Source organism: Ylistrum balloti, unplaced genomic scaffold (genome assembly GCF_031769215.1).
Source record: "Ylistrum balloti isolate Yb309-2 unplaced genomic scaffold, AGI_CSIRO_Ybal_v1 Utg370560, whole genome shotgun sequence".
In the NCBI taxonomy this organism is placed as follows: Eukaryota; Metazoa; Mollusca; class Bivalvia; order Pectinida; family Pectinidae; genus Ylistrum; species Ylistrum balloti.
In genome coordinates this window covers 415,829-432,313 of record NW_026782352.1, presented here as the reverse complement: position 1 = coordinate 432,313, position 16,485 = coordinate 415,829, and the positions used below count along the sequence as shown (strand labels likewise).

The 16,485-nt window shown below is 33.2% G+C and overlaps 1 protein-coding gene across 1 annotated transcript in view; it reads right to left on the bottom strand.

Moving 5' to 3' along the window:
• Positions 1 to 16,485, bottom strand: part of LOC132556333 (mucin-5AC-like) — a 78,838-nt gene that overhangs the window by 12,707 nt on the left and 49,646 nt on the right. The window contains exons 18-34 of the mRNA XM_060220717.1: positions 15,255 to 15,299; positions 15,040 to 15,102; positions 13,095 to 13,145; positions 12,710 to 12,769; positions 10,179 to 10,238; positions 9,797 to 9,838; positions 8,525 to 8,605; positions 7,426 to 7,446; positions 5,935 to 5,976; positions 5,679 to 5,732; positions 5,043 to 5,066; positions 3,976 to 4,011; positions 2,202 to 2,414; positions 1,954 to 1,992; positions 1,445 to 1,495; positions 953 to 988; positions 144 to 161 (exon numbers count right to left, since the gene is read on the bottom strand). Coding sequence (XP_060076700.1) covers positions 144 to 161; positions 953 to 988; positions 1,445 to 1,495; positions 1,954 to 1,992; positions 2,202 to 2,414; positions 3,976 to 4,011; positions 5,043 to 5,066; positions 5,679 to 5,732; positions 5,935 to 5,976; positions 7,426 to 7,446; positions 8,525 to 8,605; positions 9,797 to 9,838; positions 10,179 to 10,238; positions 12,710 to 12,769; positions 13,095 to 13,145; positions 15,040 to 15,102; positions 15,255 to 15,299 — 936 coding nt within the window. The remainder of the gene's footprint in view (positions 1 to 143; positions 162 to 952; positions 989 to 1,444; positions 1,496 to 1,953; positions 1,993 to 2,201; positions 2,415 to 3,975; positions 4,012 to 5,042; positions 5,067 to 5,678; positions 5,733 to 5,934; positions 5,977 to 7,425; positions 7,447 to 8,524; positions 8,606 to 9,796; positions 9,839 to 10,178; positions 10,239 to 12,709; positions 12,770 to 13,094; positions 13,146 to 15,039; positions 15,103 to 15,254; positions 15,300 to 16,485) is intronic.

Sequence of the window (16,485 nt, the reverse complement as noted above, 5' to 3'; positions counted from 1 at the left end):
CTAAATGTCAGAGAAATAACATATGTTGTTTTCCTTTCGTTCATACATCATACAATATTACGACAAAAATCTTAAGATAGTTAACAGGAAAAGTTGTTAGCACACGAATGGATAGCTGACACTAATACTACACCTATACACACCTCCAGCCTCTCCTGTACCTGTAAAAATCATCAAGTTGGTGTTTGCGTCTGATACGATGTTTGCTGTTATTATTTTCTAGTTTCAAATGGCAAGGTAACGTTTTCAATCACTTCCGGTAGAATTTTTATTTTTATTTTAATGAAAAAAAATTGTTTTTATAAATTTTGTTCTCACGACGTGCTGGTGATTACCAAAACTTATTTCTTTATCGTAGACGTTTGCTAAATTCTGTTTTTTGGTTCGCTTGGTTTTTTTTTTTTTTTTTTAATTTTTTAGCTGTTAAAAAGTAAGAAGATACCATATACTATATGAATGCTTACTTTACACAAACACCTTATTATGGTCCCAGAGACGGACTGTAACTGACATCTCAGGGTAAAATATTATTTGTCACTTGAAATGTGTTGTTATGAAATGATATTTGATAGAATAAAACAATAAAATTACGTGATACCGTAAATCATGTATTATTTATCATAAATCCTTGCATAATTTCGTAGCATTAATGAGTATCAGTTTATCGTTTGGCCAGTTTTAATGGCAAACAATTGACATGTACGTATGAAGCGCCAGTTCATTATTTTGGTATATGCTATACTGATTCATTGTCTCTATAAATCAGATGCATTCTTCAGTTAACCACTTGTATTTAAATGTATTTAAGTGTACTCTTAATTTTCCGATCCGCATCATTACAAGTGATAAAGGTAGATTACAAGAGTATATCACAGGTAAATAAACGGATGATTACAGGTAAATACAGGTAGATTACAGGATAATTACGGGTAGATTACGATCATTTTCTTACCTCCACCTCCGCCTCCTAACATAGACCCGAAAAGTCCTGAAAGACGTGTTCACACTATTAGCTAATTAACCCTTAGAATACATGGGTGTTCCAGTTATAATGCATTCACTACCTAGGCGATAGGTAGTTCCAGCACTGCGAGCACATCAGTATAGCGACTCATACACCGGTCGAAAAATATCAGAAATCTCGTGTAAATCACAAAGCATTAGAGTGTTTAACATTTCACCATTTATTGACTGATCTAACCGTTAGTTGAACATTAATAATATTATAACTACGTTATATTAGACAGTGGTATATGAAACGGACCTTAACGTACTGGGTAGATATTGTCCGAATCAGCAGCAGACAGGAGTATTCAACGTTATAAGCAATGCCATGTTTCTAGTATTTCTAGCATACAGTTGGTTGTTTTAGTCTTATACCACCGCTTTATGTCCGTGTATTGAAATAATAATAGTACATGTACATATTGAAATCATGAGTTACCTCCCATTCCTCCTCCACCGCCTCCCATTCCCATCAGGGCGGACATCATATCTGTAGACGAACAAAAGGAATATCTCACAGGTAATGGTTAATGTATTTCGATCAGTTATAAATCACAATAATATTCTACTCCGTCCATAGTCATCCAGCTACATTACATGTCCTTGCTTTACCTCACACTTCAGTGATCATTGAAAACAAAATATTACGAAAGTGTCAAGATGAATTCTAAGCTTACGAATTGATGTGATAACATTTTTTTTATATCATGCAATCTCTTAACTTTACGTCATATTACCGAAAAAATTACAAGAGAAAATGTGGCGACATTCTGTAACATTCTTTATGTCGTAAAAGTGAATTTGAACTCCTTGATACTCTATTATCTTTTATGAATAATGTTATGTATAATGTCAGTAAAATGAACCCTTCCTTGAAATGCTATAAACTTCGGTCAGTCTATAGAGAGCAGATACACACTCCTTAATCACACGTTCAGATATACATACCTCCTCCCTGACCTGAGCCAGATCCTTCTGCGGGATTTCCTAATAAAGAGAAGATTTGTGGTACTTAACAGGAAAGGTAAAACATGTTTTGTACCGCAATAGTGACACTAGTTGCTGTTATTCAGTTTTGCGTAGCAAAATTTTAAGAATTATTCAATTATTCCAAATGACATTGTACCTAACACATCTATCTTCACCAGCCTTACATTAAAATCACAAAGATTATAACCAAATGAGATGTAGCCTACCTTCAGCAGGAGACGATGTGGGCTGGTTACCTCCACTACCGCCGGAACCCCCTCCAGACCCACCCATCATTTGAGAAAACATGTTTGCCATATTCATACCGCCGCCAGCTCCCCCTCCGCCGCCAAAAAGTGCATTTAGGCCGCCCATACCGCCCATTCCTCCAAGTGCGCCCATCATGTCACCCATTCCGCCTCCACCCCCCATCATGTTACCTGTTTATCAAAAACAATTTGTCCTCAAGCATGGTGGTATATCTGAGTTACATAACACAATGGATATGGAAATGTTAACTATGATTTTTCGACGTACTGAAAATAAAGATTTAGCATAATTTGAAGGAAGAATAAACATCGTTTTGTGAATGATTAATGGGCAACATTCTCAAATTGTCAAAGTCAAGCATATTAACACACTTTCTCAAACACATTGTACAAGTACATATAGATGATTATGAAAGGGAATTTATGAAACATTCACAAGAAATATAACCGAATCGAGTCTGGTATTACACATGTTAAAAATGAAAAACAAAGATTAAATGTGCGGCATACTTTTTATGATGAAATATGTCTACAGTTTTTAAGCCAAATTTTATAGTCGACCCTAATGAAACCCGATATTACGATGGAAATCAATCTTTTTAATGTGCGGTTAGGGTTCTAAAGACTAAAGATGGAATCTAAATCTGTTACTGTTCGTCACGTAAAAATTAGTCAAACTTAAAGATTAAATCTGTTAATTTTAGCGAATGCTAGGCATATTTTGCTTAAACACTGAATCATCGATTTTTGTTATGAAACAAATTTCAAATTGACTATAAACAATTCGGTATTCTTGAAAATCTCCATAAGCCACAAATATATTTTTTCCTTAAAGGATAAAAAAAATAACGTATTTAGTTTAAATGACTGCATTACAGTGTAAAAAGGGATAAGGCAACCATACTTATCTATCATCGATACAAACGAAGAACAATTACCTGCCTGCAGTAGACTTTATCTAAAATGGTTTAGTACTTACATAGAATTAGCAAGAACACAAAAAGGCCAACTAGGAAAAAGTCATTATTCGAACTCGACAAAATCTAGGACAAAACATAAAAAACTGAAAGCTTTACTCGGCAATATCTAAAACAGGGACAATGAGAATAAGAGCATGTGATTCAGATTTTGTTTATATAACTCTTAACAGTTTACATCGATTCTGAGAACAGTTATGAACAGTTTTAATATCTTTACATTAAACTTTTGATGGTCCATAAAACATATTGAATATGTGGTGCTACAATATACGATGTAGATAATAACAACAGCGGTGCAATTCATGCAGTACACTTGTGATGACAGATAGATACAAACATGCAGGTGAATTATATATATAGAGGAGTGAAATTATTCATGCGTCGTACAATGTAGAAAGAGGAATGTTTCTGAATGGTGCTAACATGTATCAATTGCAGAGAAATATGTTATAACAAAATTTTAGCTGTTATTTTGTTATAGACATGCTGTATCTAAACTATTTTACAATATTTTACATAAACAGTGCTGACCCTTCGTCTGTTGGGTGTTAATAGACACCTTATCAAGATCTTCCACGGTATTCCGGAAACGATTAACGTTTAAAGAAGAGTAATTTTCACATATTGGAAAATTGGGGGAAAAATTCCGCAACAGCGATATAGACTTTATAACAATTCAGAATACCGAGGAGTTCCGAACAGTAATCAGTAAAAGAAACCTGAGAAATTTCGGAACATTATTGTTCACTTACCGGTACCCTCGTTCTGTCCCATTCCAGACAGTAGACCTGAGCACATCAACATAATATTAAAACAGTGAAGAGTAGGACCATGATAACGATTCAGGGGTATTCCCCTTAATGTATGGGAGTTATCCGCTCATTGTGAGGTATATTCTGAAATAGTTTATTTTTGAGAAAAATGCAAACAGATTGTAATTTCTATGGTTGTCATACAACATTAAGTTTCTAAAATATAAAATGATCGTTTCCTTAGCATATTTGAACTATCTCTTCGAGAAGTTTGTGAGTTTTGTTTTGTGAACAAATTTCAACTGCAAACCTTTATTATAATTTTAATACCATTCTCGTTTGCATTCCCTCATAAACTACAAAAAATGAATTCGTGGACTGGACTAAGGGGATATGTGGATTGGACTAAGAGGATGTGTATCGGCATGGTTCTAAACATTTAGTAAAGAACGATATTTAAAAACACCAGGACAGTAACGGGATATTCATGAGTTGGTCAGATAGTTCGTTTCATTGTCTGGATATTTTTTATCAATTGATAATAATTAAAGATTAACAACATAGCTGGTAGATATCGTCACATATTTTTCATCATTTCATTTTTAATCGTAAGGTTATTCTTGGCATTTATATACTGGCACCTTCATAAGTCATTAATGACATTGCATGGTATAGATCGGTTTTAAGAAATTCACAAAAACAAAACCATATATAATTAGTGTCACAATAGCAAAAGTTGGATTTAATCATTAAAACACATACGGAAAAGTATGTTTCTGACCAACACATTCTGGGATTTTAACAACTACAACACAATGAAAATGAAACACAAATGTAAAACGGATGAAGCACATTAACACATATTAAAAATTTCCAATCACAATGTTGGTTTTTTTTTCTTCTGAAATCGAACAAATATCACAAATGCATATTTTACAGACCATAGAACACTAAAGCTATCAGCATTGCAACTAGATGATGCTTTCTTTCGACACAGGTTTATCATTGATCAGTAATTTATTAGAACATTATATGTGTCCTCATTATTTCAAGTTTTCAATACATACTCATCATCATCATTGATCCAAGTCCTGAAACAAAACAAGAGAAGACAAATTATCTACAATGTAAGATTTGAAAAAAAAGATTATGTATTATCAAAACCTTTGAAAGTGGTAATGAACATTTTTCACAAAAAGGTGTCATATTTTAGATATTACACACTTTCTAAAGAGGCGACGTACTGTTTTTAGAAAGACGGTGACCATTTTTATGTTAACACCCGATGTAAACATGTCTAGAGCACTATTGGAAAGATCTTCAGAAAAGGTATCTAACACAACCCATGTAGAGGAATGTAATTATATTGTTATGTACATGTTGAACAATTTCGCAATATTTTGTAGACAAACTCAATTGAATATAAATGAATATACCCCAAAACCAACACAATATGAAGCGACATATTTGCTTTTAAATCAAGCAAAAGCTGGTTTACTAATGTAAGAAATAAACATTTTTTTATAAAGTCTTATTTGCCAATTTTTTGCGGGCTGCTTGTTTCCGAGGTAGTTTGTGTCACCATAAAAAAATTATGTCGTTAAGGCGCAAGAAGATGTTTCTATTTAAAATTTCATTAATCACTTCATAAACATACTACCATTACTTGTAAGAATCAAGCTAAGACAGAAATAACAATATACCTCCTTCTCCTAACCCGGGTCTCTCTCCTGGTTCTGGAACCTCCAATCCACGGGCTGCAAGGTATAGTCATCGTATAAAATACTATATATTTATGAAGTCTAACCAGTTATATAAAATTTCAGATATTTCTAGACAGATTCAGTTTATAAATAATTGAAATTAAAATTGAAATTAGTTTATTTCATCTTTTATGAACTCCTTTATCTTAGAGATGCATAACAAAATAATTGTTAATTGTTCACAAAACAACTGTACCTCTAAGCATGCGGTCCCTCATCTGTCTTTGCATCATCATATCTGTACAACAATAAGTAAAGCTAGTAAAGAGTCATCGTGTTTGAAAAAACAGTTATCATATAGTTTAAATCGTATGAATAAAATATCAAAAAGAGCCGTGTCATCAAATCTCCATCAACATTAAATACCAGCAAACCAACGAAACTGTCTTGAAATTTCAGAGTTGTCTCCCTTACCTCAATGACAATCTTTGCCTTGATGAAAAATAAAATATATTGTTCTAATGATCATTCCGATTGCATATCTTTTCTGGGAATTATTATTCTATATATTTTGTCTATTGTCATACAATTTCTTGTAACTCAACTGGCAAAAAAGAATGTTTTATGATAGCCTTCACCATTAAAGCATACACATTTGCACAATGGAGTATTACTAACATCAGTGAACTTGGCGTTCTATGTTTTCAGTTTTTGATAAGTAAACAAACAATACATGCACGCATGCTCAGAGTATTACAGGACTTGTACAGATGATGAAAACTACTCAATATTCCCAGTGTTAGTATGCGTCTCATCTCTACGTCGATCAACAATCGTAGATAGAAATATGATTTTCTGCAATATTAGTATATTTCTATAACGCAGTAATTGTTAATGTGGCTCATAACTGGAATCTGAAAGCAGATTCATGCTTAGATAGCGTATACACAACAACACTAACAAATATTATTTCCTTTATAATAAAGCCTGGATATGTCAATTGTATATCAGTCATATGAACGTTTATATATAGGTAAAGTGCTAACTAACTAAAGCCAAGATATATTGTTGTATTGATCAGTTGCTACTTACTTCGCCTCATTTGCATAGGATTAAGGGGTCTACCTGGTGTTTAAGCATATATAAATCAGAAAGGTGCTATTTTATTGACGATTTCTTAATCAATATACTGTAAAAAATCTGTCGATTGTCTTTTTCATCATATCCAAGAGAAAGGATATACACAAACACCTGTTGTATAGTTAAGTAATGAAATCGTCTGTTTTATATTTACACCGAAGTATGTGTTTCTTCAGTACAATTTGTCAATTTCTTCTTAGCGATATATTTACAATAGTGGTTTTGTGATGCTAATGTGAGAAAAATGTTAACAGGATGCTAGGTAAACATAATTCAATGTATTTAATTTTCTAGTGATTGAATCTAAAAGTGTGATTGTTTCATTTCGTCATTTAAAAACCGCATTTATCTTAGATTTTGATAATGCCACATTACGGCCTGTTACGAAATATGTCTGTAGATTTATCATAGGTGGTGTACCATGCCACAGTAAGGGTTTGTTACGAGATATCTGAAAATCTATTATAGATAGTGTGCCATGCCACAGTAAGGGTTTGTTACGAGATATCTGACAATCTAGTATAGGTTGTGTACCATGCAACATTAAAGGTCTGTTACTTGATAAATCAGAGAATAACTAAAGGAGATGAGAGCATGGTATACTCACTTCGCCTACGATTCAATGGACCTAATACAAGTAACGTGATAGCACTGTGAAACTATACATGCATTACGTGTTGATGTGACTGTGACTGATAACTTTATGCAACAACACAACTCTGGTAATAACACGTTATTTGTCGTTGTGATCTCTTGAAGTTTCTTGAAATTGGTTTTGTAGCATTTTGGTTGCTACAGACGTATTAACTCCCATCTTTGCAATATAATATTTGTACAATGCATCAACTAGTGTTATACATAGGTCAGAAATCAATTGTATAGTAGGCATGTGGACAACGACAATGGCTCATCGATTGAAAATGACTCATCGAAATGCTGCGCTGTTCGAATTTGTTCTTATCTTAAACTTACCTTTTATGGGTAATGCAATAACGGTAATTAATATTTCTTTATTCTGTATTAGTTTTTATGAAACTGGTCTCAAAGTTGGAATGTTTGGTCGACAGGAAAACAAAATTCAACGTTTTTTAAGACTCGTTCCATATCACCTTACGAATTCAAGAATCACTGAAGATCTTTATATATAGCGACGATTGCTTTGTATAAGATATAAGTGGACAATATTACCCAACTAGTTAACTGCAAAATCATTTGTATTTTCCGTTACAATTGCAAACTAACGATACTAAAATCGTATCCTTCTAGCAATACAAGCAATCGTTGAGTAAACATTTAAATATTCACGACAATCTAGGGAATCATTGAAATAAAATAAGTAAGTAAAAATCTACATAATCTTTTTTTGTGTCTTTTCGAGTGCAAATGAAAAAACCCAATCTCTAAAAAGGATTTGTCGTGATGTCGCGTGAGGACGCAGATAGTTTTTATGTGATTTCGAAAACAAATAGTAAATATTTATAATAATGCATGTCGACAAAGATGTCGTGCCTGTGTGTATTATTTTGTTTAATCATAAATTCAGATGAAAAGTAAGATCTCTGAAACACATATGGACTATCATTCAATTTCTTATATTCTAAACAGAAATGCAGCGGCAGTGTTCGACTACTAGGAGAGAATAGAAGACAGAAAATCATGTATAAAGCGCAGTCTATCACGTGATCTATTTTTAAAGGATTCATTACCTCTACGTCCAGGTCCTCTTCTGCCTTGTCTATTTGGTCCTCCGGGTCCTCTCCGTCCTCCATTAGGACCACGTCTTCCTCCTAAGGGAAAGACAACTCATCTAAGTAAGAAAACCATGGGTAGCTTATTTTAAGTAAATAGTTTTTCGTTACACATGCTGTGAGTTTTTATTCCAATCCGTAGGTATATAAGGATCTCTAGTATCATTGGACAGTTATCGTGGAACACACCGGACATTGTCGCTGCAAACGTGTGAAATAACTACCTTATGACTGCAAGGTTGAGAGGTTTTGCATTCAACAGTGTTAACTAGTATGATGTATGAAAAGCAACGCTTATCTGGTGCAACTGCCAAAGTGACAATATGTTTCCTATATAAGCACTAACACCAAAAATAGAGCATATTTCATAAAGTTCTATCTATAACATCTGTAGAGTCCTTGTATGTACGGATATCTAAGACAGTTTTATACCCCTACAACATGGCCCAACGTCACTTTTTATCCCCATGTGCAATTTTAGAAATATTTGCATTCTAGATTTTGATGAAAATTCCGACGGTCAGACGGGAGGACACCCTGATTACAATAGGACATCCACTTCCGGATGCCGGGATTTAATTATCTTCACTCATAGTCTAACAAAAAGGCATATATGAATTATCACTCAATTACATAAGCCGGCATTATGTAGTTATGCCATTCATTAATAGTAATGTTGTAAGTCGTTGTGAAAGAAATTAGAATATACAGATTCCTGTAGAGTTAAAGTGTCCCGAGCAGGACTAGTAACCCGGTCTCTGGTGTGATAAAAGTCCGGCTCTAAACAAATGAGCCAAAGACGCATGCTCCGTCAGGTGAGTGGCAGAGGTCATGTTTAACACAATATACAAACCACACCGTTAATACAAACTCATTTACAATAAGTAGATTATGCCATAATATTAGTATGTTTGTTTAGTTTTATATATTTTGTAATTATGTTTAGAATATGTTTCGTTTGATATCATATGACCAACCATTAGTACAAACAGCAGAATTACGTTGCATATATAGGATTACAATTACCATCTTTAACCACTATACCAGAACCTGCTGTCCTTGCTTCTCCATTCATATATTCTCTTTAAGACAACAAACAATGTTTGGCCGATAATTGTTATATATATGAGACATTAGAACTTTGATCTCCAAGCCGAACAACTTTATCAAAAAAACATGTTTTACGATAATAACTCCATGCACTAAGCACACACAGCAGCTTGAACTGACCTTTACCGCCATTTGGTCCAGGACCACCTCTCCTTGGTCCACCTTTAATTGAAACACTGTATTTATATATGTAGATGTTTTTCTGCCTTTTTGTGTTTTTGTCTTGTCTGCTTTCGCGTGAACAAACCTCATTTCGGTTGTGTTTAGATACCAACAAGAACAAAGAAAGTATTATTGATATAGTATGTCATATCATAGGAGTTAATACTATTCTCCTCTAACGATTCGTCTCAGTCGTCTTGATTGTGTTCTATGTCAGCCAAGTTTTTTCCCCTCGTCATTTTGCTTGTTTTAATATACAAAAGGATGATATTACGTTCATCACTCAGGTATATGTGATATGTAATTTATTTCGGAGCTACGACAGTGAAGCCTCACTTACCATTAGGACCTCCGCCGTTTCTCATCGGACCACCACGTCTGTTTCCACGTCTCATTTGACCTATAAAATATGTTAGTAGATAACATAAAAAATGGAAAAGACGATAGCGCGAATTCTTTTAATTCATACCCAATTATTTCAAAGAGAAATATTTAAAGCAAACCTTTCCAGTTACAAAAACAAACAGAAAAAACAATTTTTTGATGTGCATCTGATTAGACTACATATTCATTTTATGGTTTTTCACCAGGTCAAGTGCGATGTTGTAATTATAGTATTCTTAAACTGTAACATTCTTAAAGTTATTATCATTCTTCACTTCATCGCAATCGTTAGAAGAAAATCTTATAATTTGTAATATAAGTTCTTCTTACTATCGTTGTAAACATAAGGAAGATATATGAGACATTAGTGGCTTAATAGTTATATAAATATATATATATATCTATTATACATACCATTATATTGTACAATGTTAATAGTATCTCTTTCATAAGATCTTTTGTACTTTCTTGAAACGATAGGTCAAAATTCAATCTCGTGATAAGACAATCATTATAATATGAATAACCTTGTTATCTAACTGAACCAATTTATTCTTTATTGGTCAACCTGGCTATCATTGTACAGAATAGGTTACTGAAATGGACTAAAATTAACACGACAGATTCAGTAGGAGTCGATGAAACAGACGATGACCCATTTTTCCTGTAGCTTATCTTTTCGAAATATTTTCAGCTGAACCCCTTTTTATGAACTCGACAAAAACATTTATCAATATTTAATTTCGTTGATATGAAAATATAAATTAGATATAAATTTCATTTCATTTTCTGATATAGGATATTGCAAAAAGTCATTTAAATATCGGAAACATATTTAATGTACTCGTCTTATGAGTTTGCCAGAGAAGCCACTATTTAAAGAAATTATATATTTTTAATCAGTTTTGAATACGTGGAAGTTTTAAAAGCCCAAAAATGAAGAACAGAAAAAGCAATTCCTGACCGGTGAGTTCCAGACCCCAACGGTCCCTGTAATCTTTGTAATGAGTGTGTTGTATTATTTCACAATGTTGACATATAGTGGTAGTAAACTTGTAAGTGAATCAGTAGTTATATTGTATTAAATACACTATCAAATAATTGTTAATTGTCACCAGTAATAATAGGTCACCTTGCTACTAAATCATACATGTAATTATAACTGAATACGTTATGTGTCACCATATTGCCCTCTTTTTACCTCAATGTGTTAAATTATACATTATATAATGTTAAGATATTACCGAAATTGATATTTACGGATCTGATATATAAGATGTAGTTGACAGTGTGCCTAGCATAAAAAGCCCTCCCAGATCCAAGTGTTTATAATACAATGGAATCTATTTAAACCGGACACCTTTGGGACTGAATAATTCAACCGGTTTGTAGATACTTCCGGATTGTAGAGAGTAAACTATTTGACCGGCTTAGGCCGATATCTTACACAGAATCTGGTTTAGACAGAGTGCATTGCATAAACAAATCTGAACCGCAAAAATATAACATGAAGTAATGATATACACTGTATTATATAACAAACTGTGCTCAATAGTATACATTTAAACAAGTAAACAGAAACTTTTAATATAACTTGAGTGTTAGAAATGTGTGGATTTTATTTCGTTAAAGTATTTGGGGTTATGAGATAGTTTTTGGTGCTTTATCAACCTGCAAAATACATAAGACATGTATATTTATTCACTTATAAAGGTGTGATTTCATATATAGAAAACACTAGTTTCATTTACACATCAGTAAATCATCGTTAATTACATTAATTGGGTAGGTGGTGATGTTACAAAAGTAGACGCATACAAAACGTTACATGAAGGGAGATAACTCTAACTGAATAAAATCATCACAGAAACAAGACAAATAATGAGTAAAACTTCATCATACAGCTGTTTCATTCTTCCACTACTCGTCCGTTTACATTTTAGGAAACTAGAATACTACTTAGAAAAAAATCCAACAGGAAGATGAAGATGTGCTTTCCCTATAATTGAATCCATTTCGTAATATTCTTATATTTAATAATTCAGAAGAACGTCACGTATGCAAGCTGTCAATAAATACAGAGGACTCAATATACCCCATACCAACGTCAGCCTAATTAACGGTTTTCCTCAATAGATCTAAAAGTGTTGATATAAATATTACCTTGGGTACAGAATGCATCGCTTCATTCACAGACTACGACAAACATATATTGCGGACGATACTTAATGGAAGATGTACCCGATAAACAATATCGTGATTATGTTTCATGAGGGGAAAAAATAGAAAATACGTATTCATAATCATTTAGTAATTAACGAATAAAATTTCAAGTTTCAAAAATTTAAGTAAGTATGTTAAATGTAAGTATGTTACTAAAACATGCCATGTTTGACATATAAATCTGATAGATGTTACTGTAGAGTTAGACCGTTACACATAGTATGCTATACAAATAATTTATCTAACAGTGCTGAAGAAACCTACGAAGGAGCCGACGGTCCATTGGACCAAGTTCTCCACTCATAAGGCGACCTTCACCTGTAACTAGTAGTAATAGACAGTGACCTCGACATCAAGAGATTGTTTACATAAATCAGGAAAAATGTCAAACCATTGTAAATCAAAGGTACTTATTACTTTCAAAACGAAGTTTTTTATCACCAATACACAAAATCGTGTACTTAACCGCAAATAACTTTCAGTAAATTGAATGTTACTATCTTTTAACAAAAATGTAATCGAACGAATAATTGAAAGATTTAAAATATATTTCAGTACACTAAGTGAGTTTACGTTTAAACATTTGGTCATTTAATAAAATATCAATATTAATGAAGAAATTGTATATTAGACTGTGACTTTTTGTTACCTATCTTTTCTGCCATGTTCGCCTGTGCCATTTGTCCCAGAATATCCATTACTAACAGAAACAGCAAACAAAAGTTTGACATCGCAATGCTGCTTAAATTAATTCACGTCAATGTTACAGATAGTTTGATTATTACCATCTGGTATAAGCTTATACAAAAAACACACAAGTGAATAACACTTTTTAATACGAATCTGGAACTGGAAAGAATAGAGTCGAATAATGAAATAAACCTCGGTATAAAGCTAATTCGTCCTTCTGAAACTCAATAGTGATACCAAGTCCTGATTTTGCGTAACATGAAATAAATCGTTTTAACAACGACTGATCTGTGAACTGTAATTTAACGTCACCTTTACGGTCTTACCAAAATTACAGTTGTAAAAAACATTCCGATTAAATGCCAGTCCGTATAAATAAACTGTAGTATTCATTATTATCTTTATCATTTCCACACCGTTTTGTCAACGTTGTTATTTCCTGAACTTTAAAGCTAAAAAAGGATTGCCGTGTAGCATTGACGAACAATGCCGAATATTATAACCCAGCACTAGTTACAGATGAATCATTAAATTAAGGAGTCCTGCTGTCTGATGTATTTAATTAACATTTATGATATGATGCATCTTTAAACGACAGTGAACAACGAAGGACACTTCAGTGAGGTAAATACATACGTTTATCAATATTTACACGGCAATATTTTCCTGTTTCAATAATTTAGTATTGTCATATAAAAGTCTCATAAACAAAATTTCAGCAGCTGATCATTAATAAAGGCAAAAACCGGTGACGATATACAGTTAGTATAGCTGTTCCACCTTGTGGATCACACAACCGATTATGGACAATTTGTTTTCTGGTGTATTATCAATATTGTCTCCACAAGCTAACAGTATAATCGAATTGAGTTAATCATATATATCCCCTATAATGTAAGTTAACAGCGACTTCGTCATTAGATGATCAGACGAAGAAGTACAGGGATCATTATAGAACCCTTGATATGTGTGTTATATATAGATGTCCAATATTTTCGACTGAACTTTTTTTCTCATTGTGTTTTATCTTTAATTGACAAATATTTTGGAAAGTGATTATGTGAAGAGCTAGAAAAAATACATCCTGGAGCCTACATCTATGGACGATACGTTACGCCTTATCATCGTATGTGATCCACATTTTCTGCTTGAAATAAAGCCATTTCTTTTATTATATCCTCTGATAAGCTAGCGTGTCGCAGCAATGCGCCAATAAATATAACTGACCTTGTTCTTTTTCTCTTCCTAATGAAAATATACGATGTAAGATGTCAATTCATCACAAATATAAATATATATTACAAGAATTAAGTGTTGAGCACAATGTGATAAATCTCACCAAACATTGTCGTGATAACTCTTACAGTCTCTTATACTACAGGTAAAAACATAAGTTATTATAAACATTTATCTGCGAAAATACAAACATTCCACATTGAACCAGTAGAGCTCCTAACATATATAAGTGTAGCCAGGTGATAGAATACATCATTTTAAATCATCGCGCGTAAAGCAAGTATGAAAGAATGTATGTATGTGCACGTCGAGCACGGACTTCACGTCCTCTGTCCAGTCACCGCCAACTCCCACCAAGAGCCACCACACTCGCACAGCATCACTCAGACAGTCAACACGTAGGCTAACCTGTCAAATCTGAAGCGAGAGCACCAAAGCCGGCGTCCCTGGTAAGCTTAATTAATATAAGTCACATTAATATATTTTAATCTTCAAACTATAAATACATTCCTCATAATTTACCGCAGTGTGCAAGGTGTGTGAGTGAATGTGTATTTATAATTGTATTTTTAATTTTAGGTCTTCTTCAGACAATTAAATCATTTTCCAACCAAAGAAGGGGTTTTGGTAGTCTATCCACCCACGGTTACATAAGTGTTAAACATTACCTCCCATTCCGCCTCCTGCTCCACCGCCCATTCCACCTCCTCCTCCGCCTCCCATGATAGAGTCTAAAATATGAAGACACTTGTTTATCCAAAGTGAACATAACAACAACAAAAGAATAAAGACAGCAATGTAAAGGGAAAAAATTCAAATGAGTTGATCAATTGAAAAGGAACCTGATGTGATACTGATGACATCATGCTAGGGACCACCTTACCTATCATGGCCTGCATCTGATTACCGCCGCCTTGACCACCGCTTGCTGCAAATCAATTAAAACTCGTGATTATCATTAAGATATGTACAGATTAAAAAAAACTATCCAAAAAGCAATACAACATTACAAAATACTACAAACATAACTAATTTTCACAACAATTCCATGACAAATCAGAAAAAAAGGAAATCACTCTTGTTGGCCCGGAAGGAAGCACATGAGGGGTTTAGCTGTGGGAGGACACCGTAGTTCACGGAGAAAACCCATGTGGTACAGCAGGTGACTACATAATGTATCCCTTCGGTCGGCAAGGAAAAGGGCGATTATCAACAAAAGCAGACAACTGTGTGTATAAGTTATACAATGTGTAAACAAAAGAAACAATTCATATATCCATGTAGCTCCATTCAAGATAGAATCAAAGCAAAAGTACACAAAAGTATCACTAAAATTATGTAAACAAACATCATCATCTCTAAAGCTTTAAAATTTGATAGAAACAAAACACTGATGTAACAATTATATCACACTACATTCGCATACAGGAATAAAGGGCCGCCATTGTACTGATGAAAATGAAAATAAATCATACGAAAAGTATTATTGGAGATTAATATTCACTTTATAATCCTTTCCTAAGGATATACTTCATTTAAAAGAACCAAAAATAAAGTATTTAACTCTTTTCTGATAATGATTTCTTAAAAAGCTTGTCTACAAAAAGATTATAAAAAGCCAAAAATCAATATGTTGCTCCATTACCCGTTACTGGTAAACCCGAGAGAATATGTGAAACACATGATAATGCAATATTTTATTTTTCCTGAATAATGGATATTCTTTTTGTGACAACATTTTTGAAAGAGACTTTAGTCTTTCGTTATAAAATACGGGTATCCTACTTGGCAAGTAAAAGAAATCATGAGATTTGATTTAGCATATTTAAGCTGCATAGTAACAATACAATGTGAAAATGTTCCAAAATGATTCTAATCTTTTATTTGACGATCATATAGCAATTAACTAAGAGTTATACTGAAAGAGGAGAACCTTACCAACCAGAAAAATGTTAAAATTGTTGACGCCATTAACCGACTTATGTCGTCAATAAAACCTGTTTTCAGCTTATAGGTACAACAGTAGATTACCAAATATATAAAAAGACAAGAGTCAATGATATTAGGAAGAAATTGGTTTTATGTTAAATTATGCCTTACTTCCAGTCAAAACG